The sequence below is a fragment of the Momordica charantia genome (assembly GCF_013281855.1).
Source record: "Momordica charantia cultivar OHB3-1 chromosome 9 unlocalized genomic scaffold, Mcharantia_2.0 BLBB01000009.1, whole genome shotgun sequence".
NCBI lineage: Eukaryota > Viridiplantae > Streptophyta > Magnoliopsida > Cucurbitales > Cucurbitaceae > Momordica > Momordica charantia.
In genome coordinates, this window is record NW_028275167.1 from 4,947,482 (window position 1) to 4,963,277 (window position 15,796).

General features: G+C 37.8%; 2 protein-coding genes across 3 annotated transcripts; both read left to right on the plus strand.

Annotated features, from left to right (window-relative positions):
• The first annotated feature begins 103 nt into the window (after positions 1 to 103).
• On the plus strand, positions 104 to 9,844 carry MSH6 (MUTS homolog 6). Of its 2 annotated transcripts, none has more exons than XM_088117795.1 (21): positions 104 to 1,145; positions 1,695 to 1,788; positions 2,009 to 2,114; positions 2,215 to 2,268; positions 2,353 to 2,427; positions 2,646 to 2,714; positions 2,838 to 2,925; positions 3,113 to 3,300; positions 3,715 to 4,259; positions 4,349 to 4,478; positions 4,629 to 4,720; positions 4,804 to 4,982; positions 5,066 to 5,268; positions 5,372 to 5,473; positions 6,095 to 6,257; positions 6,658 to 6,944; positions 7,053 to 7,190; positions 7,484 to 7,563; positions 7,673 to 7,772; positions 8,308 to 8,437; positions 9,117 to 9,844. In XM_088117795.1, exons 1-21 carry the CDS (start codon positions 320 to 322, stop codon positions 9,356 to 9,358), a joined length of 3,891 nt encoding a protein of 1,296 aa, XP_087973921.1. In that variant the 5' UTR covers positions 104 to 319; the 3' UTR covers positions 9,359 to 9,844. The 2 variants fall into 2 exon arrangements, with proteins under 2 accessions (XP_087973921.1, XP_087973922.1); XM_088117796.1 differs by having other exon boundaries at positions 2,012 to 2,114.
• Positions 9,845 to 10,563: 719 nt separating this feature from the next.
• On the plus strand, positions 10,564 to 14,838 carry LOC111017479 (small COPII coat GTPase SAR1A). Its single transcript, XM_022293243.2, has 3 exons — positions 10,564 to 10,830; positions 11,160 to 11,291; positions 14,181 to 14,838. The coding sequence occupies exons 1-3, from the start codon at positions 10,702 to 10,704 to the stop codon at positions 14,499 to 14,501; spliced, it is 582 nt and encodes a 193-aa protein (XP_022148935.1). The 5' UTR covers positions 10,564 to 10,701; the 3' UTR covers positions 14,502 to 14,838.
• The last annotated feature ends 958 nt before the right edge of the window (positions 14,839 to 15,796 follow it).

The following is a 15,796-nucleotide window of genomic DNA, read 5'->3' on the forward strand; positions in this document are numbered from 1 at the left end:
ATTTAGAATTAAAGCAAAGCCCACAACGAGAATAATGGAGATTAAGGGAAAAATAAAAAATAAAAAGAATATATAATATAATATAAATCAATCAAGAGAAACTCCGTAGAGGTAATCTCGGGTTCCCGGATTTCCCGCCAAACAACGGCTCCGTGCCCGTTTCTCCACATTTTCCCGGTAATTTTCTCGGCCATTTTCCCGCCACCCACTTTCTCACTCTATAATCCAAGCCGCCGCTCCGTCTTCTGCAATTTCCCTTTCGCCATTTCTCTCTCTCTCTCTCTCCCTTTCATCGCGAGGAGAGTCATCGGCGGAGCAGATGTCATCGTCTCGTCGGCCCAGCAATGGCCGATCGCCATTGGTGAACCAGCAACGTCAAATCACTTCATTTTTTACCAAGAAACCCACCGGAGATAGTTCCGCCGCTAAACCTAATCCTAATCTCGATCTTGATTCTAGTTCGAGTCCAAGCCCCAGCCCTAGCCCTAATACCGCTCCTCTACAGTCTAAGCGCAAGAAGCCCCTATTGGTCATCGGCGGCGGCGCGTCTTCGTCTCCCGGTCCTTCTCCTCTAGCTACTGTTAAAGAGGAGTCGTACGGGGATGGGGTCGTTGGGAAGAGGATAAAGGTTTATTGGCCGTTGGATAAGAGCTGGTACGAGGGTCGCGTGAAACTGTTCGATGAGAAGGCTGGAAAGCATCTGGTTCAGTATGACGATGCGGAGGAGGAGTTGCTGGTATTGGGGAATGAGGAGATTGAGTGGGTTGAGGAGGGTGCCAAGAAGTTCAAGCGATTGCGTCGGGGTTCTTCAATGCCGAAGAGTGCAGTGGTGGATGATATGGAGGATTTAAATGATGGGGACAGCAGCGATGATTCAAGAGATGAAGATTGGGGAAAGAATGTGGAGAACAAGGCGAGTGAAGGGGAGGATGTGGACCTGGTGGAGGAAGAAGAAGATGGGAGTGAGGAGGATGCAGTGGGAAAGTCAAGAAGGAAGCCGAGTGGGAAGGTGGAATCCAAGAAGCGTAAGATGAGCAGCAGCGAGAAGGTGGGAGGAACTTCAAAAATGGGCAAGAGCAGCGGTGGAAATGTGGTTTCTGGAGGGTTACAGCTTTCTTCAATGGAGCCTAAGACCAAACCTGAGAGTGAGTGATGGGTCTACCTACTTATTTTTGGAATTTAGTCAGATTTACAGTTTAGATATGTAGGCCTAAGTGTATATTAGAAACGATTTTATCAATCAACAGGAAATACTTCAAGTAGTTTCTCTTCGCTGCATCATGTAATGCTGAATACTGTAAAGAATTACTTTAAACTAACCGATGTGTGTCAGTTTATCTGCATTTCTCTTTCTTTTCTGTTTTTCCGAGAGGATATTCGCCGGCACTTGTTTCTTGAATTTAGCTTTGTGATTGTGTTTCATTTGAAAGCGGTTAACTCAAACAAATTATTGTTATTGTTTTCACTGTCAGGCAAGTAATCCCGACAAGAATTTGGATTGGTTCAGATAAGACACTTAAATTGCAATAGCTCTTTATGCCTGTTGAAAATATGAACCTTCTAAAATTTTGGCTGTCCTGTGAATACTGAAAATATATATCTTCATTTTGCTATTTAAGTAGTTAAAGTTATCTCTTTTGTTGCTCGATGTTGACCTTTTTTTTTTTTCTTTCTCCCTCTCCTCTCCTCCCTAGGGGTTAATGTATTAAATGGAACTAATGAAATTGCAAGCGATGCCTTAGAAAGGTTCAACTCACGAGAAGCTGAAAAGTTCCAATTTCTAAAGGAGTAAGTTGTCTATATAATTTGTTTCTGCTTTTACCCATTCTATTTGAATATCTTATACGTGATCCAAAATATGAAGAAAGTAAAGAATGAATCTTGCTAGTCATTAGACAACTTAAAGTTTACACATCACATCAGAGCCTTTGCTTATAGTATACACAACAGCGATATTCCATTCTGGTGTGTGATACTCACTATGTTATGAATTACTTGGGTCTTTAAGCAGAGACAGGAGGGATGCAAACAAAAGACATCCAGGAGATGCCAACTATGATCCAAGAACTTTGTATTTGCCTCCTTACTTCTTGAAGAATTTATCAGACGGTCAGGTACTTTATCTTTGAACTTTCTGCTTCTAGAAGTTCTCTGGATTTGTTTGGTAGGAATGATGTTCTGTGAGTCATAGCCTAATTGATCTTGTGTGTACAGAGACAATGGTGGGAGTTTAAGTCAAAGAACATGGATAAAGTTCTGTTTTTCAAGGTGTGGCTCTATACTTCACTGGTTAATTGGTGGTGCATACTAACTGTTGGTTAGTAATACTCTTCTCATATTCTTTTGAAGCAGATGGGGAAATTTTATGAACTTTTTGAAATGGATGCACATGTAGGAGCTAAGGAACTTGATTTGCAATATATGAGGGTAAGACTGCTAAATGTTTATTGAGGAAGTTACATTTCAGTAACCAATAAATGTGAATGTATGAGCATACGTGCTTTATGCATAGGTTGTATTTTGTTGAGGGCATTTCTTGCACGAACTAACCAATTATCTTGGCATCTTATGTGCGGCATGATAAGGCATTTGCTTTCAATTCTGAAGTTACTGATTAATATTTTTGTCTAAATAAATAATTGAAGGGAGAACAACCTCACTGTGGCTTCCCTGAGAGGAACTTTTCACTGAATGTGGAGAAGTTGGCTAGGAAGGTTAGCTGTCATCCTTTTTCCTTTTATTGTGGATTTATTTTTCCAGCTCATTGGTTGATAAATCCTTTATAAGCTTTTATGTTCTCAAGGTGACATTTAACTATGCCTGCCTTGGCAGAGCAGGGTTATCGAGTTCTTGTTATAGAGCAGACAGAAACTCCTGAACAGTTAGAGAGACGACGTAAGGAGAAAGGTTCTAAGGATAAGGCATGTATACATATCATTAGTTGCCTCATCTATTGCCTCATCTATGCAATCTGAGTAACTATTTTATACCCATGAAGATTAATAATTGTGCTATCTCCCGCCCCTTAGAAGTTTGATGCTAGAAATGAATTGTGGTGGGATTGTAACTTGTAAGGTTGTAGTAATATTATTTATTGCATGTCTACAGGTAGTGAAACGTGAAATATGTGCTGTAGTCACTAAAGGAACACTAACTGAGGGTGAGATGCTATCTTTGAATCCTGATGCTTCATACCTCATGGCAGTTACTGAAAAATTCCATGGCTTGGAAAATCAGCAAGAACGGATTTTTGGGGTTTGTGTGGTTGATGTGGCCACCAGTAGGATTATCCTCGGGCAGGTAAAATATTGAGTAGAATTTAAGTTTACTGTTGTTTGGGTCTTTTCCCCTTACTTACATTTATTGAAAGAGAAGATTTATCTTATCTGCCTACTTATCCAACATATTTTTAGGCAATTCTTTTTTGAGGAAGGAAACCATGTCTTGACCTCAGGGATTATTGTGGGACTTGGGTAGTTGGACGAATTGTCTATTTTCTATTTGTGATTGCATATGCATGTATGCGTTACTATTTTATTTATTAATTTCATGCTTAGACGTGAGTTATAATAATCTATAGTTCTATACCTGAACTCACTTTATGGTTGTTACATGATATGAATTGCATTTTCGTCAGGTGATGATATACGATAAACAATGTGCAGTACATTTATCAAATGATATTTCTACTAATTTTCTGCTCATCTTCAATAGTTTGGAGATGATTCAGAGTGCAGTGCTTTGTGCTGTCTTTTGTCCGAGCTTAGGCCAGTTGAAATTGTAAAACCTGCCAAACTGCTAAGTCTGGAAACGGAGAGGGCTCTACTCACTCATACAAGAAATCCTTTAGTGAATGAGTTAGTTCCATTACTGGAATTCTGGGATGCCGAGAAAAGTGTTCAAGAAGTCAAGAGATTATTTAAGGGCATTGCTAATCAATTAGGATCTTCAAGTGAAACAAGTTTACTCAATGACAAAGCTCCAGGAGAAAAGGATGAGTTGAGCTACTTGCCTGATGTTTTATCTGAACTAGTTAATGCACGTGAAAATGGTTCTTGGGCACTTTCAGCTCTTGGAGGAATCCTTTTCTATCTAAAGCAGGCCTTCCTGGATGAGACATTGCTTAGATTTGCAAAGTTTGAATTACTTCCTTGTCCTGGGTTCAGTGATGTTATTTCAAAACCCTACATGGTTCTTGATGCAGCTGCCTTGGAGAATCTGGAGATCTTTGAGAATAGCAGAAATGGGGACTCTACTGGGTAACCTTATTTTTGACCCTGTTCCCAAGTATTATTTATTACTGCTATGAGCTTATTTCTGAGGGTTACAAATTTCAATCTTGTTTTAGGACGCTCTTTTCACAATTGAACCACTGTGTGACTGCATTTGGGAAAAGGTTACTTAAGACATGGCTTGCAAGACCTTTATATCATGTAGAATCAATTAAAGAAAGACAAGGTGCTGTAGCAAGCCTACGGGTATGGTTTAATAATTACAGTAATTAATTTAGCATTTTTGTTCAGTTGCTTCACTTTGATTTTTCTGAAGCAGTGCAGGAGCATATCTGCACATATAATTAACTTTTGAGGCAGTTTCCTTTCCTAATTTTGTATATAATTTCTTTCTAGGGAGATAATTTATCTTTTTCTCTTGAGTTTCGAAAAGCACTATCCAAACTCCCGGATATGGAGCGGTTACTTGCTCGTGTTTTTTCTAGTAGGTGAGGTCAAAAAACTGTAAGTATATTTTAGAGATGCAATGGTTTCTGAAATAATTCATATTCAATGATTGACTTGATAATAGTGAAGCAAATGGGAGGAATGCGAAAAATGTGGTCCTATACGAGGATGCAGCAAAAAAACAACTTCAAGAGTTTATATCTGCTTTGCGTGGTTGTGAGCTGATGCTCCAAGCTTGTTCTTCACTTCGTGTCATTTTGGAAAATGTTGAATCAAGACGACTTGATTGCCTGTTAACACCTGGTATTGTGATTTGTGATCTATTATGTACCTAAAAGGGCTACTTAAACCAACTAATTGGAACTTGTTGCTTTATTTATTTACAGGTGAAGGTCTGCCGGATCTCCATTCAGTTCTAAGTCATTTCAAAGATGCCTTTGATTGGGTTGAAGCAAATAATTCGGGACGTATAATACCTCGTGAAGGTGTAGATGTGGAGTATGACTCTGCCTGTGAAAAAATTAAGGAGATACAATATAGCTTGACAAAGTATTTAAAGGAACAGCGGAAATTACTTGGGGACACATCTGTGAGAAACCTTCTTCAATCACTTTTATCCTTATGGTAGCATATATAATATATGAAAGTTAGTATTGGTTCCAAACTTCTAAAATTCTGCTTTTCTTTTTAAGATCACTTATGTGACAGTTGGAAAAGAGACACATTTGTTGGAAGTGCCAGAAAGTTTGCAGGGTAATATTCCACAGAATTATGAGTTGAGATCGTCTAAAAAGGTTAGTGAAGCTTTTTGAAGTTTTTTCTTCTTTTGTGTGCGCTTATTTGAGTGAAAAACCATAGGAACTGATACACAAGTAGTTCTCCAACAATATTAGTAACATTTTAAGTTTCTAGTAGAAGTAGTGTAATGTAGTCTGCAGTCTTAACCATGTTGTCATTATGTGTTTATTCGTTTGATGAAACCTAACATACATTTCCAAGCGTAGATATGTTTTACCTGTAAATTTAGCCATGTTTTATATTCTTTTTTCTGCAACAAAAATTTAGAAATAATTGGATTTGGTTTAACCTGGACCCCCATCAACCTTTGTAATGGAGTGTAACGACAACAGCCATAAGTCACCTTTTTATTCTTGAGTTGACGAGCAAGGAGAAGCACCAAGGAAGACCAACCAATTTCAAATTATTATTGTTTTTAATTTTGTTTTTTAAATTATCATATTCATATGCCAACTGCAAGATAAAATTGTTTTTCTTAATCAAATGCTCAGAATTTGATCTCTTTATTAAAATGGATTAGTCTGAGCAATTGATAGCAAGCTAAAACTACTTCAAATTCTATTCCCTAATTTATGCTGTAAATCTAAATGTATTTCCATCTTTTATGATGCACTCAGGGCTTCTTCCGGTATTGGACTCCTAATATTAAGAAGTTGTTAGCTGAACTTGCTCTAGCAGAATCTGAGAAGGAGTCCTCGCTGAAAAGCATTTTGCAGAGGTTAATTGGAAGATTCTGTGAACATCACCCCCAGTGGAGACAATTGGTCTCTGCAATTGCTGGTAGGCAATGAATTTTCTTTTACCAATAGATTTGAAATATTATTTTTGTAGTTGCTAGTTATCCATTACATATATAAGAGAATTGTTATGATGATGACCTCCCATGCAAATTATCCTTTTCTCATGCAAATTATCCTTTCTATCACACAGAGGGTTTAAGCCTGTCTCAGTTTACTCTCTCTCTCTCTCTCTCCCCCCCCCTCTCCCCCCTCTCCCTCTTCTCTCCCTCCCTCCCTCCCTCCCTCCCTCCCTCTCTCTCTCTCTCTCTATATATATATATATATATATATATATATCCGAATGATTATGCTTTATAAAATTTCATCTAGAGTGATCTATATTTATTAATCATAACAATTTCAAAATATTTCATGCCTGATATTGGGGAAACTTCTTGCAGAACTCGATGTTCTGATCAGCCTAGCAATTGCAAGCGATTATTATGAAGGACATGCATGCCAACCCCTTTTCTCAAAGTCACAATGTCAAAATGAAGTGCCTTGTCTTTCTACAAAAGACTTAGGACATCCTATTCTTAGAAGCGATTCTCTGGGTGAGGGTACATTTGTCCCCAATGACATCACTATTGGTGGCTCAGGAGCCAGCTTCATTCTTCTGACTGGCCCTAACATGGGTGGAAAGTCAACTCTTCTTCGGCAAGTTTGCTTGTCTGTGATCCTGGCTCAGGTACTTTTTTTCTTTATTTCTTAAATTAATTTATGTTTTTTGAAAATATTATAATTTAAATCTTGAAAGTCTTGTTGTCTTCATTTTTTTTTTTAAATGGTTCTCCAGATAGGTGCAGATGTTCCTGCAGAAAGTTTTGAGTTAGCTCCAGTTGATCGTATTTTTGTTCGGATGGGTGCTAGGGATCAGATAATGTCTGGTCAAAGTACATTTTTGACAGAACTATCAGAAACTGCGCTGATGCTGGTAAGTTGGCCAAAGTTTTTGAATATCTGAGAGTTATCAGGATGAGGGACCAACTTGGATGATTATTAGCCCTGATGATTTAATGTTCTAGTCATTAAACGTCTCCTGAAAAATCTGCATATAAGTTGTATCCTTGCCTTCTGTTTTCTTGGGATGTCTCGTAACAGGTCTTTTACCTCATGTAACCAATACTCATTATCCATTTGGTCCTGGAACTCTACATGATCCAATCTTTCAAGGTATTTCTTTCATTATTGTCTAACTAAAAGCATACATTGAATTGGTTGATGCAGTCATCAGCAACCCGTAATTCATTGGTGATATTGGATGAACTTGGACGTGGGACGGCAACTTCAGATGGACAGGCAATTGCGTAAGTGTCATATAATTTATTTCATGTTCATTATAATATTTGGTTTTTCATTCACTTAAAACATTGATGCATTGGCATCTTAAAGTTCTGTACTTTCTGCCCTCAACAGCGAATCAGTTCTTGAACATTTTGTTAGCAAGGTGCAGTGCAGGGGAGTATTCTCAACTCATTATCACCGATTGGCCTTGGCTTATCATAAAGATCCTAGGGTACACTTTTCTTCTTCGGCACATCATTTGCGTAACTTTTATTGCATGTAAGATTCATGGAGCATGCCAGGCCTTTTAGTTCTTTAACATCTTTTCGCATTAAAACATGTTCCCTTGTTATTGTATACTTAATTGTTAATAGATGCATTATAGGGATGTAATAATTGCTAAGCTCAAGTTATAATTACTACAAGTATAGAATTTCCCACACTTAGACTGAGGCATCTTGGTGAAGCCCAAAATCCTTGGACTGGTTGTTTTATTAATGATAAAAAAGTGTACAAAAAGGGGAGCCTAGCCTTCTTTATATAGGCTTAGTTTATGGGCCAATGGACTTTAGTTACAAGAATGGTTAACTAAAGTTAAACCATTGTAACTAACTAATAATCTAACTAACAAAACGAAATATAATACCTAAGCTAGATTACAAAGAGAGCCCTAACATTTGGACACCTAATCAAATCATACTACATCATATCTCAATGATTTTCTCAGAATAGTTGGTTCTGTTTGTTAACTAGAGACTTTTCTACAGGTTTCGTTGTACCATATGGCATGCCGAGTTGGAGAGGGGGCTGGGGGCTTAGAAGAAGTTACATTTCTCTATCGCTTGACTCCTGGCACATGCCCCAAAAGTTATGGAGTGAACGTTGCACGGTTAGCTGGTAAGCCTCATTGATTTTTTGTTTCCACTTGAAATGCATATAGTTTACCCCTTATTTGGGTGCTAGAATATGCCTTTATTTTAGCTTCGAAGGAGGCAGTGTGGTTGGAAAGGGAGTATGTTGGTCATATTGACTTAGAGGTCTCAAGTTCGAATCTTTCAGTGAGCTTAATACCAAAAGTCCCTTGATGTCTCCTGGGTCCAGCCCCTAGGGCGGGTGCAGGTGCCCCTAGGTATAGGGGAGCAAAGTTCCGACTTCCAATTGTCAAAAAAAAAAAATAAAAAAAAATCCTTCATTTTGATTTCAAGTTGGTAGGAGATGTTTGATTCATTGGTTAAATAAGTTCGGAATGGGATTGGAACTCTGTGTTTATTGGCCTCTGTTTGGATGGTACACAAGAATGAGTTACAAGAAACGTAAATTTATGTAACCTCAGTTCTAGCCGGCCCTCTTGTTTATCAAGAATGCTATTTGGATTTAACCAGGAACAATAAATCAAGATTCGAGAAAAATGAAAACTGATGTGAATTCTTGCATCCTAAATTTCATAGTACGGTATTATTTTTAAGCATCATGTGTATTTATGTAATTGGCATGGATGACTTTCTCACCATGGATTGTAGTTTTCTTTTTTACTTGCATATAGAGTTCTGGGATATAAATTAACCGTTATTTTTAGGACTCCCGGATCGCGTATTGACTGAGGCTGCATCTAAATCGAGGGAATTTGAGGCTACATATGGCATGGCTGGAGAAGAATCTGAAGATAACTTGCCCAATCATGCTTGGGTGGAGCATACAGTAACTTTGATCCAAAAGTTGATCAGCCTGATGGGATGCAATGATGAAACTGGGAAGAATGGTATCAGTTCCTTGAAACAGCTTCAGCAACAAGCAAGAATACTTGTGCAGCAAGGTTGAGTCGATACTCGGGAACAGTCATTGGAGGCTGACATTTTGAAGTATACCTCGGATCACTGCAGTTCATTCCATTTTGCCATTGCTTTCACCAGAAGCATCTGTAACTGGGAGCAAGATTCTATCATAACAAACGTGTAACATACAAGATCCTGCATCCCACAACAAGCTCGACAAGAATTCTAAACGAATGAACTCAAGCCTGCGACCGACTTTTCTTGACGAGCGATTTCGGAGGACAGTTACTCATCGGTCATCCCAATTTTTCCGATTAGTGAAGAAATCGCTTTTTTGGTGTAAATAGTTAATAGCTGACGGTCATTACAAGTTCTGTAAACTATTATTGAATTAGGCCTGAGGGGTTTGGTTGCCATATCAAAGTTGGTATAGCTTTTTTTCCCCTTAAAATGAATGGCAATCAGTAATTCTATGTAGAGAATTAATATTGGTAACTTGGAGGGTTATTTGTGTCATTTTATTTTCAACTCATTTTCTTGAGCAGTGCTGAGAAAGTTTATTAGGTGAAATTTGCCATAAAGTGATATTGCTGGTGAGGTTGCATGGCAATTTGGAAATTGACTTAAATTTGAAACTGTGGGCATCTTCATGGATTTGTTTTTTCAACTTAAAAAATAAAAATTTGCTTCAATAATTTCTCAACAAAAATTGGTTTCTATGTGAAGCTAATTAAATTTTATTAGTAAATTGATCAAGATTCACAACATTCACCAATATTATATCATTGAAAATTAGTTTGTTATGGACCAAAATAATATATTTGTAGTTAAAATGAACTATCACTGTGACTCATTTTGAGGGTAGATGTTCAAATTTCTACATTCCTGCACCTAAAAGAGAGAGGATTGGAAATAAATACACACTTGTCGAAATTTTAACTATCATATTCCGACTTCCCAGCTTTTATTGTGAGAGCGTGAGATTTGAACTCATAATTTCACTACGAGAGATTAAAAATATAAGAAATATTAAATTTATTATAACCACTTAATCAAAAGTTTTTGAATATAACATTACTAACAATAAATATATGTCACGAACCTAAACTGATTAAGCTTCTTGCAGGGTCAGGGTTCAAATTTTGTGTTGACGTAATTAAAAAAAAGAAGAATAAAACGATGTTGTTTCATTACCATGGTTTTTGTTTTTAATTCCTTTTTGAAAAATATATATTAAAAAAATCAAATAGGAAAATTCGATTCCAATTTCCAACCAGTTTCTCTACCTCTTCTATGGAGTGACAACAGCACACAATCGGTGGGCTCGCCATTGGTGCTGACGGTTTCCTTCACCTTCTTCCTCTGCTCGAGATCCGATCTGCTTCGATTATGTTCCTTGTCGACTGGTTCTATGGCGTCTTGGCCTCCCTTGGTCTCTGGCAGAAAGAGGCCAAGATCCTCTTTCTTGGCCTCGATAATGCCGGAAAGACCACCCTGCTTCACATGTTGAAAGATGAGGTCTCTTCTCTCTCTCCTTCACTCTACCATCATCATTTTCGATTGTAATTTGACGCATGGAGCTTCCAATTGCCTTGAATTGCTTTGTTTCCCTTTTTTCTGAAATTTGTTGCTCGGCGGAGGTGCGCCCTGTTGTTCCGAGAGATTTAAGAATTTTGTTTGGTTGTGGAATTTCTTAGAAGTTGTATGTTTCTGCTGGTAGGTGGAGGCAGAACAATTCGATTGCCCGATTACTAATTTGGATCTTGTTTATCGTTGGCGATTATCTGTTTAATTATTTATTGTTGATTTGGTCTGTTGGTAATGGCGCCGTTTCTTATTTGCTTCAGAGGTTAGTACAGCATCAGCCAACGCAGTATCCTACGTCGGAGGAGTTGAGCATCGGGAAGATAAAGTTCAAGGCGTTTGATTTAGGAGGCCATCAGATTGCTCGTAGAGTTTGGAAAGACTACTACGCTAAGGCAAGTTAATTCCGTATATTTTATCTTTCTCTTTGTTAATGGTTTATGTTTTGAAGGAAAATAAAATCATATTCATTTCAGTATCCATTTCCGTTTTCTTGTCTCTAAGACTTCTTTATACGATTTTCCCATGAATTAGATATAAAGTGAGACGAAAATTTGCTGACCCGGCTGGTAAAGACCATGGGGTCCTCTAGTATGAGTCAGTAGTGGATATTTTTGGAAGATATGCAGTATCTAGTTATGTTTTGGCATTATAGGCACAATTTGAGAATCCTTTTCTGTGTTGATCAAGTAAGAAAAAATCATTCATGGTAATGAGTTATTGTTTCATTTTTTTTTCTTTAAGTTCAAAGATGAAGATAAGAACATTGTTTGATAATTATTTTTGTTTCTCATTTGTTGTTTCTTAAACAACATGAGTATCAAGAAAGATAAAAACTTAATTGATATTATTTTTGGTAAAAATGTATTTATAATTTACTTTTAATTCTTAAGTTTTAGAATTTATGTGAACCTCGAAACAGGAAGCATGGAAGTATATTTTCCTATGTCCAAGATTTAAACATGAGGTTCTCGCAGAAGTTTTTTCACCTAGGAGTCTCCTGTCTTTGGACCACAGCCATACCAATTTGAACTCTTTCCAACTGTTTTGTACTTCATACTAAGATGCCTCTACTATATTTTGTATCTGCCATTTGCCCTTCAATGAAGAATGCAAGATTGTTAAGTAAACAATATAGTGTTATGTTAAATTTCAGTTGTATGAACTTTTATAAAGTAATAATTGGTAAGTTCAAAACAATCTAAGTCTATACAGAAAAATTTAAACAAAACAATAATGATGGCAAACCATAACAGCTAAACCAAGAATGACGAATCATTCCTGTAGGACCAAGCAGACTGAATTTCTTTTAGTGTTATACAGTTTCCGTTTTCAAGGTGGCAGATCGGTTAGAATAGAGGAGAGAAGATGGAGACGAACTTCTATAATTTTTGGGAATGGTCACACGGCTGAAATGGCTTAGGATAGCAACTGCAGAAGTGATTGGGACCCCTTGAAATCTAAAAAGTTTCAAGAAGACAAGATGGGGATGGAGATCAATCTGGTTTCAGAAGCTTTCTAATAAAAGAGGTTGGAGGTTAGAAATTTTGACTTTGTCAAATGAACATGAGAGGAGAAGTTTGATCATTCTGGCTGGAAAAAACATGGAAGGTGAAAGTCTTTTTGAAATTAATGGATGAGTTCCTATCTTTGTTTGAAGGTGAAAGAAAGGGGATTAAAAACAAAGAGATCAAATCATATGCTGATGTGATGGAAGAGAAGGGATAGAGTAAAGAGATTGTCTGGAGTAGGATGTTTGATAATGTGGTGACCTGGGAGAGAGCAATTATTCTTACCAAGTTATGTTTCCACGATAATTGGTGGGACATTTGGGAAGTGTTGAAGAAAATTATCGATGGGAGTTGAATTGTTTGCTAAATCCATACTGGCAGGCTAGGCCTCACTTTGGTGTGCTAGTGTAGATGAAGCAAGAGCTTTGTGCAGCATCAAAGGGTGGTCAAGGGTGAGCAAGTTGTTTTTGTCAATTGAAAGTGGCGGAATGATGGTAAACATAGTAGGGAAAAGTTGTTTGTTCTTTCCTGGAACGTGGAAATGATGGGAAATAAACGTTTGGGTTCAATACTTGGGAGGCTTGCAATGAAGCTTGGGGGAACCATTTTGAATTCGTTCTTGCAGAAATTAAGGTGCTAGGTAATAGGTGATAGACTGATAGTAGTTGTGTTCTTAATGTTCCCCAGTGGTGCCTCTTTCATCTAGGTTGCTGCTGGCAAGGAGGCTGCTGGAAGTTCACAATGGTTTTCTGAGGGAAGCTGCGGTCAGGTTGCATGATTCCAATGAGTGCCCTTGTCCGATTGATGCTGCAAGATTGGGATGGGCAAAAGATCTAGGCAAAATGGAACATTTAAAAAGAATTGATAATAGAAAGGAGCAAACCATGGTACAATAAAGCTACTGTTTCAAAAATAGCTTAGAGTACTTTTAATTAATTTGGTTTATTTCATTGATAGTTTATACATTTTTTTTAAAATTTTGTTTGGCTATAAATAGCCATACTTGGATTTCTTTGGTCAAGCACGAGAAAGGAGAGACGTCAGACTAACGGAAAAGGGTGGTTGTGTCTTTATGAAGTTGGATTATAAAGGGTGTAAGGGATCATAGTAAAAAGACTATGGTTAAGGAGAAGGTAAAAAAGATTCATCCACAGGTTGCGTTTCTCTAGGAAACGCTAAAAAGAAGCGGGAAAATTGACAGAGGAATTATGAAATCACTTTGACCTCAATGAATGTTGGGTGGTCAAAGGTACAGGCGTGCGGACGATTAGGAGGGATCTTAACCTTGTGGGTTCAAAAGAAAGTGGTGGTTTCAGTCCACTAATTTTTTAGAATTAGAAATAGGAACTTTTTTCTAATAAAATATGAGCTAGGGGATGGAGAGAACATGGATCTCGAACATTTATGGTCCGCTGAATAATAGTTGTAGAATGGAGCTCCAGAGAGAATTGGAGAATTTGAGTGGATAACACATCAAGGGTTCTGGTGCTAATCCACTAATTTTTAAAAATTAGAAATAGTTACTTTTTCTTTTCTTATCAGCCGACTTTGAAGGTGCTCTCAGCATATACCACCATAAATCATGGATAAAGGTAAAAAAAAAAGGAAAAGAAAAGGAGCATGCCCCACCATATGCACTCAAAGCTCATTATTTAGGCTGGATTACCTTTTTTGCCTTGATATGTATTAGCATCCATCTTATTTGGGACCTACAGAATTCTTTTTTGTAACCTAGCTGCTAGAATACCATGTCATTTGAACGTTGCATTGCAGGTCGATGCCGTGGTATACTTGGTGGATGCCTTCGATAAGGAGAGATTTGCAGAATCGAAAAAGGAACTCGACGCCCTCCTTTCTGACGAGTCACTTGCAAATGTCCCATTTCTTGTGTTGGGGAACAAGATCGACATACCCTACGCTGCCTCAGAAGATGAATTGCGATACCACCTCGGCCTGACCAACTTTACCACTGGAAAAGGAAAGGTAAACCTAGCAGACACGAACGTTCGCCCATTGGAGGTGTTCATGTGCAGCATCGTCCGTAAAATGGGGTATGGTGATGGCTTCAAATGGCTTTCTCAATATATCAAGTAGGTGAATAGGCAGCTAATGCATTACGGCTCATGAATGCCAAGACACACTCTCACACTAGGCAAAAAGATGGCATTAGGTACATATACTGTTGGTTTTCCATGTGGATGGACGTAGATACTTCTGTGACTGGTCTGTAAAATTTGTCTAGCCGCCATAGATTTGTGTAGCAATAGTTTGGTTTATTGGCTATGCCATTGCCATCCCTTGGTATGTATGGATTTCTTTTTCTAGATTCAGCCAGCAGGATTTTCTTTCCTTTTCTTGAGTGTAAGACTTGAAGCGATGCAGCCTATTGTGGTTTGTTTTGAGTAAAAAATGTTTGGTTTGTTAATGTGAAGCCAGGAGGATCTGAAGAAATGTTTGTAATGCTATCCTATCATCTCTTTTTCGTCTGGTCTTGTCACATCTCGGTTTCATCTTTAATGGATTGATCGATATTTTGATACCTTATATTAGTGCAATGTGTGGAATCTACCATCTCTTTGTTATCCTGTCTCGTCCTGGTTTCATCTTATAACTGAATCACTATTGTGATACCTTCTATTAGTGGAGTGAAACGGAACCAATTGATCGATGTTGTGATAACTTATATGAGTGCATAATTCGAAATCCTACCATCTCTTTGGCATCCCATCTCACACTAGTTTCATCTTAACCAATCACTATTTTGATCCGTTGTATTAGTGAAGCGGCGGAATGATGAAGCACTTTCCAAGTTTACATGTATATCCCTTGCACTATTTCTGGTCCAACTGTTAGTTCTACTTCTGCGAAATGAGGGAGAGAAGATGGAAGTTCAGAGAATACTGAAAATTCTATATAATACATTTTGAAGTTGAGAAGGGCATTAAAAACTCTCCCTCCATTGGTTCATTGAAGTCAGCCAAGTATACAAAATTTCAACCCATTCGCTCAAAATTATCCCATTTTCCAATAACTTCAACACCAAAAACGTTTTTTCTCACCAAAAAACCAGGTTCCACCGACAGAAAATCTTGACCTCTATTTGTTCTCACTGTGATTTTGTTTTTATAAATAATTTTTTAATATTGTTGACTATACATCATTTTTAATATTGTGCAGATGAAAATGAGGTGGAAAAATTTATGAGACTATAGTCATACTCCCTTTACCATCAGCGGGTGGTGGCATAGTGAATTTGTGATCAAATGAGGATACCCCTCCTCAGTTTGAGCTCGTAAAACGCATAGCTAGGATTTCCCTTCCCTCTTTCGAGAACTAGTCCTGCAACGTCAATTACAGTAATGGATGGCCATCGACACCATCTAAAGAAC

Excerpts from the sequence above, each read along its gene's own strand:
- MSH6 (XM_088117795.1), top strand. The coding sequence starts at position 320 with ATGTCATCGTCTCGTCGGCCCAGCAATGGCCGATCGCCATTGGTGAAC. Across the intron at positions 5,474-6,094 it reads AGTTGAGATCGTCTAAAAAG|GGCTTCTTCCGGTATTGGAC; the intron begins GTTAGTGAAGCT and ends TGATGCACTCAG. Across the intron at positions 6,945-7,052 it reads TGTCTGTGATCCTGGCTCAG|ATAGGTGCAGATGTTCCTGC; the intron begins GTACTTTTTTTC and ends ATGGTTCTCCAG.
- LOC111017479 (XM_022293243.2), top strand. The coding sequence starts at position 10,702 with ATGTTCCTTGTCGACTGGTTCTATGGCGTCTTGGCCTCCCTTGGTCTC. Across the intron at positions 10,831-11,159 it reads TTCACATGTTGAAAGATGAG|AGGTTAGTACAGCATCAGCC; the intron begins GTCTCTTCTCTC and ends TATTTGCTTCAG. Across the intron at positions 11,292-14,180 it reads GGAAAGACTACTACGCTAAG|GTCGATGCCGTGGTATACTT; the intron begins GCAAGTTAATTC and ends GTTGCATTGCAG.